This window comes from Alexandromys fortis, unplaced genomic scaffold (assembly GCF_014885135.2).
Source record: "Alexandromys fortis isolate MF-2015 unplaced genomic scaffold, M_Fortis_MF-2015_v1.1 scaffold_3, whole genome shotgun sequence".
Lineage (NCBI taxonomy): Eukaryota > Metazoa > Chordata > Mammalia > Rodentia > Cricetidae > Alexandromys > Alexandromys fortis.
In genome coordinates this window covers 21,810,472-21,826,863 of record NW_026067909.1, presented here as the reverse complement: position 1 = coordinate 21,826,863, position 16,392 = coordinate 21,810,472, and the positions used below count along the sequence as shown (strand labels likewise).

General features: G+C 41.8%; 1 protein-coding gene across 16 annotated transcripts in view; it reads left to right on the top strand.

Moving 5' to 3' along the window:
• Nrcam (neuronal cell adhesion molecule) overlaps positions 1–16,392 on the top strand; it is a 252,306-nt gene that overhangs the window by 201,815 nt on the left and 34,099 nt on the right. For 13 of the 16 annotated variants that reach the window (XR_007590848.1, XM_050137361.1, XM_050137359.1 and 10 more), the window contains 12 exons: positions 1,702–1,813; positions 3,292–3,458; positions 3,552–3,699; positions 5,190–5,314; positions 6,427–6,528; positions 9,569–9,766; positions 9,864–9,934; positions 11,031–11,256; positions 11,734–11,849; positions 13,276–13,480; positions 15,278–15,400; positions 15,946–16,122. Coding sequence is in view for 15 of the 16 variants with exons in the window: in XM_050137361.1 (XP_049993318.1) it covers positions 1,702–1,813; positions 3,292–3,458; positions 3,552–3,699; positions 5,190–5,314; positions 6,427–6,528; positions 9,569–9,766; positions 9,864–9,934; positions 11,031–11,256; positions 11,734–11,849; positions 13,276–13,480; positions 15,278–15,400; positions 15,946–16,122 (1,770 nt within the window). In the remaining variant the exon portion in view is untranslated. Of the gene's footprint in view, positions 1–1,701; positions 1,814–3,291; positions 3,459–3,551; positions 3,700–5,189; positions 5,315–6,426; positions 6,529–9,568; positions 9,767–9,863; positions 9,935–11,030; positions 11,257–11,733; positions 11,850–13,275; positions 13,481–15,277; positions 15,401–15,945; positions 16,132–16,392 lie in introns of all 16 variants that reach the window. The other 3 variants (XM_050137363.1, XM_050137370.1, XM_050137368.1) reach the window with 1 other exon arrangement.

Sequence of the window (16,392 nt, the reverse complement as noted above, 5' to 3'; positions counted from 1 at the left end):
GTGTGGGCTTTTGAAACCTCAAAGACTACCCCCAGTGAAGACCTCCTTGAACAAGACCACACCTCATAATCCTTCCCAAACAGTTCCACCAACTGCAAACCAAGCATTCAAACATACGAGTCTATGGAGCCATTCTCATTTAGCACCACAGAAATGGAGGAGTTCAAAAATGCCACAATTCCTCCATGAAAAACTAAATGGTTAATTATAGTGCTTAGCTCTTATCCAAGTCACAGATATTCATTGTTTCATGTGTAAAAACATGCTCAAGAACTGTAAGGAACTATGATGTACTCAGGCATATTCTGGAATGGTTGGCTTATGTGAACACTACATCTCTCATATTGAGTAAAATTACCAAAAGCTACATTTTTAAATTTTATGGATGAATTATTCTTGTGGTAGCAAAAACTATACTTGAATTTTTTCAGATACTGTGTTCCTTTTCCAAACAAAGCTAACACAAAAAAAGCCAGCCAATATTTGGCATTTTTTTTTCATATATAAAGCAAATGCCATTAGTCTCCCAGAAGCTCAGCAGTTGAGGTATTGGTGGATGCTGAGGAAGCAGCTGTGACATCTGAGTTTCTTCTCATGCTTTCTTTCTATGAGTTCAACATCTTCAGGTCTCATATTTCAGTAAGATCAATACAAGTATGTGTCTGGCTTTGTTTCATTTCACACAGAGTCTTTCAGAGTCATCAGTATCACAGATATAAGATATTTAAAGGAATTTTTATTTATATTTATGTCTGTGAATCTGTGTGGGTGCCTGCTACATCTGTGTGGCAGTCTGAAGATGCCAGAAAGGGGCAGCAGGTGTGAGCCTCTTGCCACGGGTTCTAGGAACTGAACTTGTGTCCTCTGAAAGAACAGCAAGCGCTCTTAACTGCTGAGTCATCTCTCCAGCCTCAGCTCCCCTTCTTTATAAGGCTGAAAGAGGGCATTTATATGTCTCCTTGAAAGCAGGCATCCTAGCAAGTATCAGTTTGTGTTTCTCTTGTCAATTAGTATAGTTACCATTTTTTTCCACATTTCTGTTTGTGTGTCCTCTTTTGAGAAATGTGTATTTGGATCTTTGTTCATTTTAAAAACTAGTTTGGTTTCTGGGACTATTGAGCTCTTTGAGTTTCTTATATGTTCTGTGTCTTAGTCTTACATTGGGCATGTGTGAGCCCGATCTTCTCCTAGTCTATGTTTTTTCTCTTCATTCTGTTGCTTCCTTGGTGTTAGTCCCCTCTCTTTTCCAGAAACGACACTTCCACTCTGCTCTTCCCTGCCCTCTTCATGTGTCCCGAACATCCCCACCCACTAGACTGATGATGGGTCAGTCATTCAGCCATGGCATAATTTCCTGGCAGAGACTGCTGTGGATAAAATGATTAAATAAACGCATTCTTTCACTGAAAGATAACCAGTGTCATAAGATACATATAAATGAATCCTTCATTAACCAGCATAAGAAACACAAATAAGCAAATCAGTAATTGAGCAACACCTAGATAGCATGTTGAGCATGACGCATGGGGTGTTTCTTCTGTCTTGAGTGACTACTAGATGCCACAGATACAGAACGTATGGGAAAAGATATGTGGGCTGTAGTTTATCACAGACTTTCATGATCTTAAAACAAAATGGATAAGGACACTGCAAACTTAAGATATGTCTAGTATTTACTCTTATCTTTCTGAAATGTTTTAGCTGAACCACCTCGAATTCTCACATCTGCAAACATACTGTACCAGGTCATCGCAAACAGACCTGCTTTCTTAGACTGCGCCTTCTTTGGGTCTCCTCTGCCTACCATTGAGTGGTAAGTAGTAATTCTATTTTTTTTTGATTCATAATTCTAACTCTGTCTGGTTTTAGTAAAAAAAAAAACAAACAGTAAACATGCAACACATAATCCATCACATTACTAGTTATTAAATTTGTTCACTCTTTCTCAAATATTTATTAACTATCCACTCAGTGGGTATAATAAATACTTGCACATATGTAACAAATATACTACCAGAATGCTCTATGAACTACAAAACTGTATGGAAATGATTTTTAATATTTAAGGCTGCCATATTTCATAATGCCATGGACATTACCTGGAACTTCGTAAACAGTGGCTGAAGGACTGGTTCAGAAGCATGCTCTTGATAATAAAGTAGCATGGGATTGGGGATGGAGAGTTGGCTCGGTGGTTAGGAATACTTGTTGCTCTTGTAAAGGAACTGGGTTTGGTTCCCAACACCAACTGTGTGGCTCTCAACTCTCTGTAACTCCAGTGCCAGGGGATTCTATACCCACTTCTGACCTCTCAGGGCACCAGGCATGCATGTGGTACAAATTTATATAGCTGAGCAAAATGCTCATTTACATAAAATAAGAAAATAAAAATGAAAATGGCAGGGAGCTGGAAGAGAGGTGGCATGGACTGAGAGATGACTTGCAGCTTGGTGCTTCATTAGCCCCACAAAGCTCCTGTGTCCTCTTCCCTCCTCTCTGTCCATCCACGTTCACATACTAGTCCTGGTAGGAGTCCTTCAGCTGCTTACTTTAGAAGTGCTGGACAGGACAGGAGGAGGATAGGCAGCTGCCGAGAATATGTGGATAACAAATAGAGCAGGTACATATCGATCATCTGCTACTGGGATGAAATTGTCAGCGGGTAAAGGATTAAAGGGAAGTCACTCCAGGTCCAACCTTAACTCCAGAGAAGAGTAACAGGGACAAACAGACTTCTAGTGAGGGTGCTGAGAGGGACAACTCAGACTGACTTACTCTGGTCCTTTACATCTGTGTCTACTCCCACATCACACACATGTTTTCTTTCCATTGTCTGAATATTTGCTATTCAAACTTTCCGAGTATAAATAATCCTGAGCCTTGAAATCAAAATGTCTTTCAAATTTGGTCTTATAAATGGGAGAAAAATATAACAAGATAATATTACTTTTGCCTATTGTATCATCTCTTTAAGGGTAAAAAAGGTAAAGTCTTTATTAAATTAGGTATCTCATAAAAGTTGCATCTCATTATATTTTGATGTTCTAATTCTGCAGACTCTGCTTATTTTTGTATTCTCCTGTTTTCTGTGCTTTCCTTCCCTTTCCTCTGACATGTCAGAAGTGTGCTTATGGAAAACCCCTCAGGTTTTGGACAACGTTTTTGATTTTATAACTTCAAATAAGCGGAATCTAACCTCTGTAGTCTTTCCAAATGTCGCTGGCCTTGACACTTGCTGCAGACCACATTCTGTTGTGTTTTATTCTCACGCTTGTAACTTTTGTAATGAAGGTTTAAAGGAACCAAAGGAAGCGCTCTTCATGAGGACATTTATGTTTTACATGATAATGGAACATTAGAAATTCCTGTGGCCCAAAAGGATAGTACAGGGACATATACATGCGTTGCAAGAAACAAATTAGGGATGGCAAAGAACGAAGTTCACTTGGAAATCAAAGGTAAGACAGAGTTGATGAGCGTTTTCAAGTGTTATATGACATAGCAAATTCTCCAGCTTTGCCAAAATGGATAACCAAAACTCTGGATTTTAGATCCAACCAGAATCATCAAGCAACCCGAACACGCAGTCGTGCAGAGGGGGAGCAAAGTGTCCTTTGAGTGCAAAGTGAAACACGACCATACCTTAATCCCCACCATCGTGTGGCTGAAGGACCATGGAGAGCTGCCCAGTGAGGAAAGGTATTTATTTCAAGAGGCTCTCTTCCCTCTTCCTTCTCTCTGGAGATTGCTCTTGTGTCAAAAGGCTACTGACACCATGCTTTCAGTGTTTGAAGTCGGCTGTCTGCAAAATTATGAGATCAGCATTTTCCTCTTACCGTAAATGCTTAGAACTGAAAGGGCATTGAGCGTTTGAAAGAAGAGCCTGAGAATGTGGGTCTTTGTGTGTTGATCTGTGAAATTGGGATGGAAAACGCCCTCCCGATTTTGGACAACAACCATGGTTGCATAATTTGAATGGTGAAGTCTCAGCAGATGTTTTCCTCAACACTCCACGCATACGCTGATATCCGAGCTCCAGAATCAGGAATGCACCTGACTCTGCCAGTGTTTTAAAGATTATAAGTTTTGAATTTGGATATTGAATTACTTTTTTCTTTTTTAACCTAACACCTGCAGAAGGAAAAGAAAATCAAAATCAAGTAAACCGTTTAACAGGGTGCGTTCAGTCCTGTAGCTTGGAATAGAAGAAAGACCATGGCGTTTTTCCACCGAGGCCTTCAGTTTGATGACCTAGGGAATTCAGCTGCATGCATGATTTTAGCCATTAGAGTGGACACAGGTGATACCCAGTGCTAGGCATGCTGTGTTCCGATGGAGATTATTTCTGTGGTTTAATTGCCTCTGACCTAAACCTGGGATGACTAAATGGTACCCTATTGCTTGCTAATGAACCTACTATAACTTCCTGGCCTTTCTTTCCATGTGCCCAAAGTACAAGTTTCCACCTGGTCAATTTTCTATGTGAAATCTAGGTGGTAAAGAGAAGAGAATGTGAAGAAATGACCCTCAGTTAGATCAGCTGAGATTTGACTGAGAATTATTAGGAAGACAGATTATGCAGCCTCTTTGGAACCAAACATTAGTGCTGCATGCGTGATGCAAGCAACTTCTAGAATCTCTTAGTGAAGATTGTTGATCTCATGACAAGAAAGACCCCAGTGCTTTTCACTTAGTTACTATACTGGGCCTTTACACATGTGGGGTAAAGAGGAACAGCAGCTTCTGCCACAAATAGTAACTTTGTAAAACCTCTGCACTCTGATGGAAATTGAACAGAACGAAATAACCCCCGGAAGCCTGACTGAAGCACTCTAGTTGGGGAAAACGTGGAGCCACCCATCACACCTCAGGACACAAGCAGTAACTTTGATTAATTAAAAAAATTAATTAGCATACAGCAATTGTACATATCTATGGAATACCATATGATTTTTGTCCTGACCCCAACAGGGCTGCTCCATCAGCCTGACAAACCCTGTTAGAGTTAACAGCCCAAATGTTTTCCAGGTTTATTACTAACGTGATATATAGGGGTTCACTCTAATTGTGGAAGTGTTTATCTTTCTCTCTCATCAAGTTCTCAGAGACTCTTGCCTGCTGGGAAGGCTGTCGTCAGTCAGCAGTGTCTCTCTGTCACAGCAACTGCTGTACGTGTGTTCTGTTTACAGGTTCTCCGTAGACAAGGATCATCTGGTGGTAACTGATGTCAGTGACGATGATGGCGGGACCTACACGTGCGCGGCCAACACGACGCTGGACAGAGTCTCTGCCAGCGCTGTGCTCAGGGTTGTCGGTAAGAGCAAGAAAAAACACAGCCAGGTCATCTGTAGTAAGACTGGAAGAAAGTTCTAGGTGTTGAAGATTTGTTAGCTATTGTTTCAGAGATACAAGGGTGGGTGATTCAGGAGGCGATCACCATATACATATGCTCTCTGACAAAATGGGGGATGTTCATATAAACGACATTTTTTAAGAAAATTGAGGAAGTAACCTCTTATCTATAGAATCGGGGGAGGTTATTCCTAAATTGTCGTCCTCCTTCTGTCAGTGCACACCTCACATTAAGCTAAATAGAGAGTTTAATTAAAAGAAAATACTGGGTTGCTTTTGTCTTCTTCTGTGTTTCCATCACTAATTTTGATTAAAATCCTTTATATTAATGTCCTTTCTAGCTCCTACTCCAACTCCAGCCCCCATTTACGGTAAACTAATGAGTCTTCTTTTTCTGTCTTCTGTTAAATAATTTCACATCTGTGAACATCGCTTTCTCTTCTCTGTCCCATCATTATATTTTTTTAAAGGAAAATGGCTGTCAGTTATCATGGGCTTCATTTGCCGTAGTCAATTATTTCTTAAAACCTTACAGTGTATCGTAAGGTTAGACTATTTTGCTCATTGTATTTCTCAGTGACCTCTGTCCCAACAGCTGTCGAGACATGCAATGTGTCTGTGCATTCCAAGAGCTCCCTACCCTAAAAATAGTCCTTAGCTACCTCCAGATCCATTTCCCACCTAGCCTCGGGATGCTGAAAAGCCTCTGAACAGCGCATGCCACTTGCCCGCATTTGTCTCTCATCCTTGACTGTTCTGATTCCCTTGTGATGTCATTTCTGCCTGTGCTCCTTTCTGAGCATGCTGAGGACCCTTGCACTGCCTCAGTGGATTTGGCAAACAACGATTCTGTATCTCTTGAAAAAGCAAGCCAACAGAGCTCCCTGATGGGTTGGCTTGGGTGTGCAGTGTTCTCAGCAACCTCAGCAGTGTCTCTTTCCTTTCCATTGCATGCTCAGTGACCAATAAGAGTGATGTGTCTCTAAGGTGTCCCTCTGTGCATAGCGTCACAAAGAAAGAAGGAAACTTCCTTTGAAGAAGACAGTGAACCATTTGCGTGTGTTTGCTCCACAGATGTACCGAATCCTCCCTTTGATTTAGAGTTGACCAATCAACTTGACAAAAGCGTTCAGCTGACGTGGACCCCAGGCGATGACAACAATAGCCCCATTACAAGTATGTGGTATTTTTGCTTTATACTTGGTAAACCTAATGGCTATTCCTGAAGCCGTATCCAGAACAAGTTTAGGATTTAGTGTTGTAATTCCTTCCAAATGCATTCATTTACTGGCAGTCTCTTCATTATTGCTGTTAGAACCAAAGTATGATGCTCTTCATCAATGGAGTTGTTCCTGGCTATAGCTTCTGGCACAACTAATTAACTCCTGAAAATATTAGTTAAGCAAACACACTCTCATTTGTGTTTAAGATTGTGAAGAATCAGCTTCGGTGTCTGCCACTGCCCAAGTTAGAATTACCACTGCTGCAGTGGAACACCATGACCAAAAGCAACTTTAGGAGAAAATGATTTGTTTGTCTTCTGTTTCCACATCACTATTCATCATTGGACCTGCAGGCAGGAACTGACACAGAGGCCATGGAGGGGTGCTGCTTGCTGGCTTGCTCCTTCATGGCTTGCTCATCCTGCTTTCTTATTGAATGCAGAATCACCAACCCTGGAATGGCATCATCCACAATGGGCCGAGCCCTCCCCATCAATCACTAATTAAGAAAATTCCCTATAGGCCTGCCTACAGTCTGATGTCATAGAGACATCTTCTCAATGAGGCTCCCTCTTTCCTGATGACTCTGGCTTGTGTCAAGTTGACATAAAACTACCCGGCACAGAGTCAGTAGAGAGATGGATCTTGTTAGTCATTCATTTAGTCCTCTGCTTCTGGGAGGTGCTGAGAGACCAGTCTAAACACTGGGAAACAGATCTTGGTGCTCTATTACAGACCTACAGTTTGTGATAGAACTGCTCATATACAATAGGTCCTTAACTTCCAATACAGGTGAATTTTCCCCCATTGCCCTTTGCTACAAAATGACACATTCAACAATGCAGGGCCTCACTTCGATGACACTGGCAGAGGGAATAAAATCAGGTGAGAGACCAAGGCCTGCAGATACAAAGACATTTATTAAATCAGCATAAGATAGGCTCAAGGCTTGATTGTCAAACTAAAGAGATGCCCAAGAGAGCAGGCGTAGTCAGTCATGACCCTGAAATACATTGTTATCTTCAAGTGTGGGCTTCAGGAAGACCAACTGCTCTTCCAGATCATTCCAAAATCATAGCTGTGTTGATATTATTGCACCTTCCAGCAGAGTGGCAATAGCCTCTGTTTGCACTGGTGCTTCCCTTGAGTGAAAGTCTCTCTTTCAGTTTCACAGGGGGGATTGAGTTTGAACAGCCACTACCGCTCAGAGGGTAGAAAACAGACTTTCAGCAACAGCATCAAAACGTACAGGAAATACACTTGAAAGGATTAAAACCCACGGCAAAGAAAAACATGGCAAAAGAAATGTGCAGTGCTTGGTGCAGTTAAGAGTAATTTAGGGTCACAGTGGAAGTGGCAGATGAGTGTAGTCAAGGAAGGAAGAATGGAGTGGAGAAAAATAAAGTTGGGTTAAAAGGAAAAAGAGGAGAAATGGAAAGGAACAAACAGTGAGAGATTGGAAAGAAAAAATTCCCAGTACAGAGAACATTTGAAATAAAATTAGCTGATTTCAAAGGGACTGAATAAAATTTAATACAGTGGAGTGACTATAGTCAGAAAGAAAAAGAAGAGGCATAAAGGATGGAAAAGAAAGCTAGGAGGGATGCCGCTCAGTAGCAGCTCTCTGCTGGGTCACATGTGGCTGCAGACAGGTTAGTCCCAAGCCCACAGGGGGATGGTAAGGAGCTTGTGGACACCTCTCCCTTGTTCCTTCAGCTTAGGCTGGCACTTACCTCAGGAGGTAAGTGCTCATTGTCTCAGTCCCACGGGTCTTCACTTCAGTAGCTTTGCGGGACAGGTTTTTTCCAACCACCCAAGACTTCTTGTAGCCCCAGGATGGCTAATATTTTAGCAGGGCAGGGTGTGCCTCACAATTGTATTTTGAGGTGTGGAAGGAACCACAGCATTGGGATATATTCAAAAATATGTGGCAGAAGCATGTCATTATCACAATAAGACATAGCAACATCATGCAGAAAATGTCAAGTACCTCAAGTCAATTTCATGCAGGGTGTGATATACCTAAATACCTTACTTTCCCAAAGGTAAAAAAAAAAATAAATGGTACACCACAGCATTCTAGCAAAATAGACTGTACCCCCTAAAACGGGTCTTCTTCCCACTCATGTCTGTAAGCTCCTCAGGCCACACCACTCTTAATGAGTGTGCACCTTCTAACATGAAATCCATGTCCATCCAAGTGCAGTTTATCCAGCAGGTCTTTATACTGTTAAACAGGTGTAGCATTCAATGTGTGCTCTTCACTCTCCTGCTCTGTTCTGTGTCATGGTACACTTAGATACACACATAGAGACCATCCTCATTTATAACAGGTACAGAGTGTTCCGCAGTGTCTGTGTGGACCATTTTTGGCTACATATATCCCTCTGGAAAGCATTTAGCTTTTAGCATTTAGGTTGCTTTTGCTTCTGCTGCAAATAATGCAGCAATGTGGATTCTTTTGTGCGTGTGTCTTTACACCACATGAGTAAGTAAGTTTGTTCAAAATCAGTCGCGGGAAGTACAATTCCTCAAAGGGTGTGTATGTTTAAAATTGTTTAGGTACTCTCAATCGTCCTGTATAAAAGTGTATCAACGTACACTTCTCAGGAGGTCTGAGAGTGCGTCACAAAACAAAGTATGTTAAACACTTGATTGTTGTCAATCTTCCTAGTGAAGAACACCTCCTTAATTGTGTTTTCTGTAGTTACTCCTTTCTACAGTAATTTATATATTTAAATTTCCCTTTGGAATATATGAATCAGGTCTAAACAGTTTTAACTAAGCTGAGTTCTGCATGATAGGTGGGAGATGTCAAAAATTGCACCTCCTTATCTATTGAACTCACAATATCCTAACAGGATTTTTCTTGAAAAAAAAAAATCACCTGTGTCTTGTTACTCTTGCTTGCCATGAATTATCTCTGGCAACTTGTATTTAAGTTGACTGAATTCACCATCTTGGGTTTGTGGTGTGCGTTGTGTGATGGCCAGAATTCATCATTGAATATGAAGATGCAATGCATGAAGCAGGGGTATGGCACCACCAGGCTGAAGTTTCTGGAACACAGACCACAGCACAGCTAAAGCTGTCTCCGTATGTGAACTACTCCTTCCGAGTCATGGCGGAGAACAACATTGGGAGGAGTGTGCCCAGCGAGGCATCGGAGCAATACCTGACGAAGGCCGCCGGTAAGGCTGCAACCCAGGGACCTAACATAAAACAGAAGGGTTTCCTACTCCTTCCAGAGAGCCAAAGCTTACTTGTGTGTGATGTCTTCATTTTTAGAACCAGATCAAAATCCCACGGCTGTGGAAGGACTAGGTACAGAGCCCGACAACTTGGTAATTACATGGAAGGTGAGCCACGAAGCCTTTCCTTTGCCTCAATCTTTTATTTATTTTTTATTTATTTATTTTGTTTGTTCAGGATAGGGTTTCTATGTGTAATAGTCCTAGCTGCCCTGGAACTAGCTCTTGTAGGCCAGACTGGTCCAGAACTCACAAAGATCTGCCTGCATCTGCCTCCCAATTGCTGAGACCAAAAGTGTGCACCACCTTTGCCTGGCTTTGCTTCTATCTTTTAGAGACTGAGCAGAATGAGTTGTTTCAGAATAATATCTGCATTTGTATTCCTTTTCAACCAGTGTAGAAAAACATATATCTTTATTTAGGAGGCTGTGTTGTATAGTAATTAAAAAGTTCTATTTTGGGAGCGAAAATGGACAGTTGAACATCGCAGCTTTGGTAATTGTAGTCAATTATCAGTCGTCTGTATGATGAAACTTAATACAGCTATATAAGACTGAAGGAACTGAGGTTTATGAAGCACTTATTAAAATGCCTCACACAAGTATGTGCTCCAAAAAATGCTAGCTATTGTCATCAGAGAGTTCATTTGGAAGACACACATCAAACTCTTCCCAGGAGTCAAATTATTTTAATTATTCTTATTTACCTTATCTATGTGTTCTGGATCTGAAAAATCAATAATTAGAACAAAACTATTTGTATAATATCAAAACCTAGCTTAGATCTAAGCATATACATGTATATATGCATATATGATAGAATAGACAGACCCAAATTTTTAATAGAAAAACAGTTCATAAGTTTTCGTCTCCAAGTGGACAATGATGTGCAGTGACACAAACAGGAATATATAAAATAAATCTAGATAACTAAAATGTCGTAAGACTCACCCATACTTACCTATGGAACCAGTCTTGGAGGCTTTATGTGTTATTTACTACTTTGGGATTGCCTTTCACAACCTTGGTTCTCAACAAACTTTAGATTTCATCACAAGGGAACACAGAGAAGAGGTCCCTGAAGACGAGGGCATTTAATAGCTTGCATTCTAGTGGTTTAGCGTTTGTTTTCTTTGCTCTGGGAATTGGGTTTGCTGTTCCTGTAGAAGGCTGTCCAGTCATTCTATTTGGCGTTTTCTCCATAGCCCTTGAACGGTTTTGAATCGAATGGGCCCGGCCTCCAGTACAAAGTGAGCTGGCGTCAGAAAGATGGTGATGATGAGTGGACCTCTGTGGTGGTGGCCAACGTATCCAAATACATCGTCTCCGGCACGCCAACCTTTGTCCCATACCTGATCAAAGTTCAAGCCCTGAATGACGTGGGGTTTGCGCCAGAGCCAGCTGTCGTCATGGGCCATTCTGGAGAAGATCGTAAGTGTCCCCCGTTCTTCCCATTCTACACTTGCCAGAGGGACAGACCTACTGGGGGGCAGACTGAGGTTATTTCAGAGGCCCCTAGGCTAGCAAGGAAAAAGAAGTAGCAATCATTTGGTTAATTTCTCCACCTTTGTACAGCCTTCTCTGTGATAGTGATTCAGGGCTAGGGGAATGGCTTCAGGGTAGAGCTCTTTCCTTATGTATGGAAGGCTCTGGATTCCAAACCCAGAACCTCTGGATGAGGGGACTAAACGTTCACAACATTTAAAAACAAAAGTTGCTTTCATGGAGTCAGATAAATGAATTTTAAAAATGTCTACTTTTAACCATCACCAATCCATAGTATGGGCCTCTATAGCGTAGTGTGGAGTGTGTTTCAAGCCAGAGTTATTGAATATTGTGACATTTTTGCATGAAATAAGAAATAACAGCTTTAGGCACCACCACCCCCCTCTCTGGTCTTGTTCCTAGTTCCAATGGTGGCTCCTGGGAATGTGCGTGTCAATGTGGTGAACAGCACCTTGGCAGAGGTACACTGGGACCCAGTACCTCTGAAGAGTGTCCGAGGACACTTACAAGGCTACCGGGTAGGTGAAGGGCCATGGTGGGGGCCGCTTGTCTTGAACATCACTTCAGGCTGAAATTATGTGGTTCTTCTGTTCATGACTTGGGAATTCACGAGTGACTTTGCTCGCTGTTTCCAGCCAAAAGAACCCAGCTAGAGTTGACTAGAAATCTCATTTATCCAGGGTGAGAAAATGATGTTTTATCTGTCTTTCACAGTTTTCCCACAGTTTCTGGAATGTTCTACCAACTGAATGTAAAATAAGGTGGAATGGTTTTTAAAGAATTAGCAAATTGCACTTAGCTTTACAATGATATAGACAGTAGTAATAAATCTGTCTTCAGACCTCTGATCTGATTCTAGGAGGTCAGAGGACAAATTTATTAGTGCTGGCTATATTATTGGACAAATTATATTTTAAGACTGTAGTCCATAGCTGAATCATCCTTATGAATGTTAATTATCTTAGTTTTCAAAAACACAAAAAGACTAGTCCTAGAGACTTTTTTCATACATCTAAAGAACCTGATATACACTATATCACTACTTTGATTTGACACTGGCCCCTAGAGGACATTTTTTATACTGCACTGTATTCTTTTATTCTTAATAATGAGCAGATTTGGCATACATAATTTATCTTGAAAAATGCTTTTAAATTCCAAGAAGCCTTCAAGAAAATATAATATGCAAAAGTTCTTGCCTTTCGACCAAAATTATACAACACTTCATTCATCCCCCCAAAACCCATGCCTGCAATTTATCAGCACTTATAATTAGATGGTAGTGTGGGTTAATGGACTAACCCAAGACTTACAGTGTAGGATTATTATGGCTTTGGAAAAAATCCGTCAGTAACCCATAAGCTCAACAGTACCACAAAAAGATATAATAAAAGCCTCACTAGGGTGAGGATTAAATTAAATGTTGTGCTAAACGTGTATAACTCTACATGAGTGTAACAACAATGGACAGTAAAACTTACACAGGTAAAGCGCAGCTTCACCATGTGGACTTAAGTCTCCTCATTATCTGTGGGCGTCTGTCTGTCCTTCGTGTCTAAGAACCAGTCTCCGCCAGTTTTACAAGTACTCATGTAGAATGAACCAAGATATTTTTCTGAGAAAGCAGCAGTTCAAGTTTTTAAAGAGAAAATTGTGCACACGTGTGTACACATATATGTGCACTCCCCACAAGTACATGGGGTGAGCGAGGAGGGAATTGCACATGCAGCAGTGCGGTGTGGAGGTCAGAGGGCAACTCTGGCGCTAGCTACGTCCTCCCACCTCTCTGTGGGCTCCAGGGATCTAACTCAAGTTGACAGGTTTCACATGGTGGGGACCTTTACCTGCTGGGCTGCCTTCCCAGCCCCAGGGCTCCGATTTTGTGAACATGAGGTGTCATATTGGTTTTCTGTGAGTCCCTGATGCTGGTTCTGGCCACTTCAGATCTACTACTGGAAGGTGCAGAGCTCGTCCAAAAGAAACAGACGCCACGTTGAGAAGAAGATCCTCACCTTTCAGGGCAGCAAGACGCATGGCATGCTGCCAGGGCTGCAACCGTACAGCCACTATTTTCTCAACGTCCGAGTGGTCAATGGGAAAGGAGAGGGCCCAGCCAGCAGCGACAGAGGCTTCCATACTCCAGAGGGAGGTAAGGAGCATGTAGCATATTGTGGAAGGTCTTATACTACAAAAGGCCCACCATTGAGAAAATAGCTATATGCATGATAATAAATAGTCACAGCACACAAAAAGATGACAAAATGTCACCCACATGCAATGCTGGTCAGACAGAGCTTCAGAATTCAGAGTGCTGTCCCCGTATACTGCCTTCTTTCCCTTAGCTTTCCTCTTCATTTAGGCTGTGTGAAACATTGTTAATGTGTTTGAGTCATCAGCGTCCTGAGCTGAGGCACATTCTGTAACTTCTCGAAGCTTTGGTAAATCCCTCTGGAAGAGTCCGTGCTGAAAGGAAGATGTAAGACAGTTCCCCAAAGGGAAGATATTTTTGCGAGTTGGAGTTGGCTCACAAGCTTTCATGATTTCTTATAAAGCTGTCCTGAGTTACATGGGTAGAAGTCTTGCATCAGCCTTGGTGGTGCCTGCAGTCCCGGCACTCAAGGTGCTGAGGCCGAAGGCTCTTTGCCCTATAACCTCTCATCAGTGAGAACCAAGGCTGGTCCTTGGGATGGCACAGGGGGGCATAGAAAAGATAAACGGGATTGAAGACTGAAGGCGGGGGGAGGATGTTTTTTCTGAAGTCACAAAGGTATTAAAAAGTATAGCTCCTATCAAATACAAGATGTATTGCCAGGGTGAGAAAAGAGATATGGCAATGGGAGAGGACCCACATCTTGCATGCTCTCGGACGCCATGGATCTAACCTGTGAGACAGAAGCTCTTAGCCTACAGACTGTGGTAGTCCCTTCTTCAGGATCTTCTGAGACATTTGAGGAATACCATCAACCTCCTGAAACAACACCGAGCAGCATGTCAACATATTTTTCTAGAGAGAAGAGACCTATGACCTCCTAAGGTTAAGAATCAATGAGGCTGAAGCTTAGAAGCCCATCAAGAATGATTGCAGGCCCAGGCAAAGCATGGGAATAGGGGAGAAGCAGAGAGGATTAGGGAATGGATATAGTTGAGAAAAGAGAGCATTGCCAAGATTTAGCATCCCAGGAGATGGAAAAAACTCCAAATTGACTCTCCAGTTTCCAGCTAGAGTGAAGGAGGGATAGTGCTGTCGTTAAAGGGTTTTTAGGGACTATGGTAGGAAGGCAACATCATCCCCAGCCTCTTAAAGAAGCTCCCTTTAAACAGGACTAGGCCTGTTTCCTCTGATAATTTGCCAGCTTCTGCCCAGGAGACCGGAAGCCCTTGAGCCTTCCCCATGCTGGGGTAGGGCATGAGCCGACATATGGGGCTCTTGTTTTTTTTTTTTTTTTTAAATTCAGGTCTTGGGAAGCTCTGAGTCCTTGGGATAAGCACAGCTCAGCACTTGGGCAACCTGGCCTAGGCCCAAAGCCCATCAGGCAGGGTGCTGCGACTATGTGGAGACACCTGGTTTGTTGGGGGAAATAGTTTTTAATGGACCAGGACACAGCTGCTTCCTCTCAAAGGCCCGCATGGATGGTCTCCCTTGGCAACCGGCTCACTTTTACAAATGGAGTTGAGTGCCATCTGCTTTAAAATAGACTATTTGAGTCCCTATAAAGTCAGTCATTATGTATTTTAAGAAGATAATTTTAATGAATTTAAATGGAAGTGGCTTTAAAAAAGAAAGATAGAGGAAAAGAAATACGTCACAAGTACACAGATTTGAGTCAAAGTATTTTCAGCTGGATCCAACAATAACCCGAAAACCCAAACTTGTGTAGATAGGACAAGGATGTTCATTTTGGAATGTCTGTGAAACATTGTGCTGACTGTCCATTCTCATTAAAAGTCCCCAGTGCTCCCTCCTCTCTGAAAATTGTCAATCCCACCCTGGACTCTCTGACTTTGGAATGGGACCCGCCGAGTCACCCCAATGGCGTCCTGACTGAGTACACCTTAAAATACCAGCCAAGTAAGTCACGCCTGTCGTAAAATGCAAGTTGTTCCTTTCCCAGTGTGTATAGACCTTCAAGTACTGTTCCGGAAAGAGGTTCAGAGTATACCTGTGTAGAAAGGTAACATATATGCTGTTGAAATTAAGGTCTCATTAGGATAATACAGACTGCTAAGTGTAGGGCTGAAGGGAGGGTCCGTCATTAGGTTAGAACATTATCTGGCAGCCGAAAATGAAGAGAAAGTTCCTTGGCCATAAGGTGCCAAGAGAAGTATCTGGAATTATTAAAAAGATAGAAGTCCACCAGCAAAGACAGATTTAAAACTGGTATCATAATCCTAGTTTGTAAGCCAATGGAAAAAAATTTCCACTTCTTCCTATTATTCTCCAGGCTACATTTTTACACTTTAAATAGCTATTAGTATGTTATCCAAAGCATGATAAGGAGTGTAAAGGCGTGTCAACTGGAAATGTCGTATTTTCTTTTCTGAAACAATGACTTACAGTAGTATTCCTAGGAAAACTAATAGGGGATGTACATGTTTGTCACTTTTCATTGGCAGTTAACAGCACGCATGAACTCGGCCCCCTGGTAGACTTAAAAATTCCTGCCAACAAGACACGCTGGACTTTAAAAAATTTAAATTTCAGCACTCGGTACAAGTTTTATTTCTATGCACAAACATCAGTGGGATCAGGCAGCCAGATTACAGAGGAAGCAATAACGACTGTGGACGAAGGTAAGATGGGTATGTATAAAATCTATATAATTATAAATGTCAGGGAATTAAAAAGCATTGTGAATTTATTCCTTCTCTTTTTTTGTGTGCCACGGACTCTCCATCTTATCTAATAACATATTTAATTGTAATTTCCCATCCCAGCATATGGGGGAAATCAGTTATTTGGTTCGGCTATTTGGTTATTTCCTTTTCAAGCCTGTATGAAACTTTTAATTTATGTTAACATATTGGTGCAGGGGGCTGAAGAGATGGCTCAGTGGTTAAGAG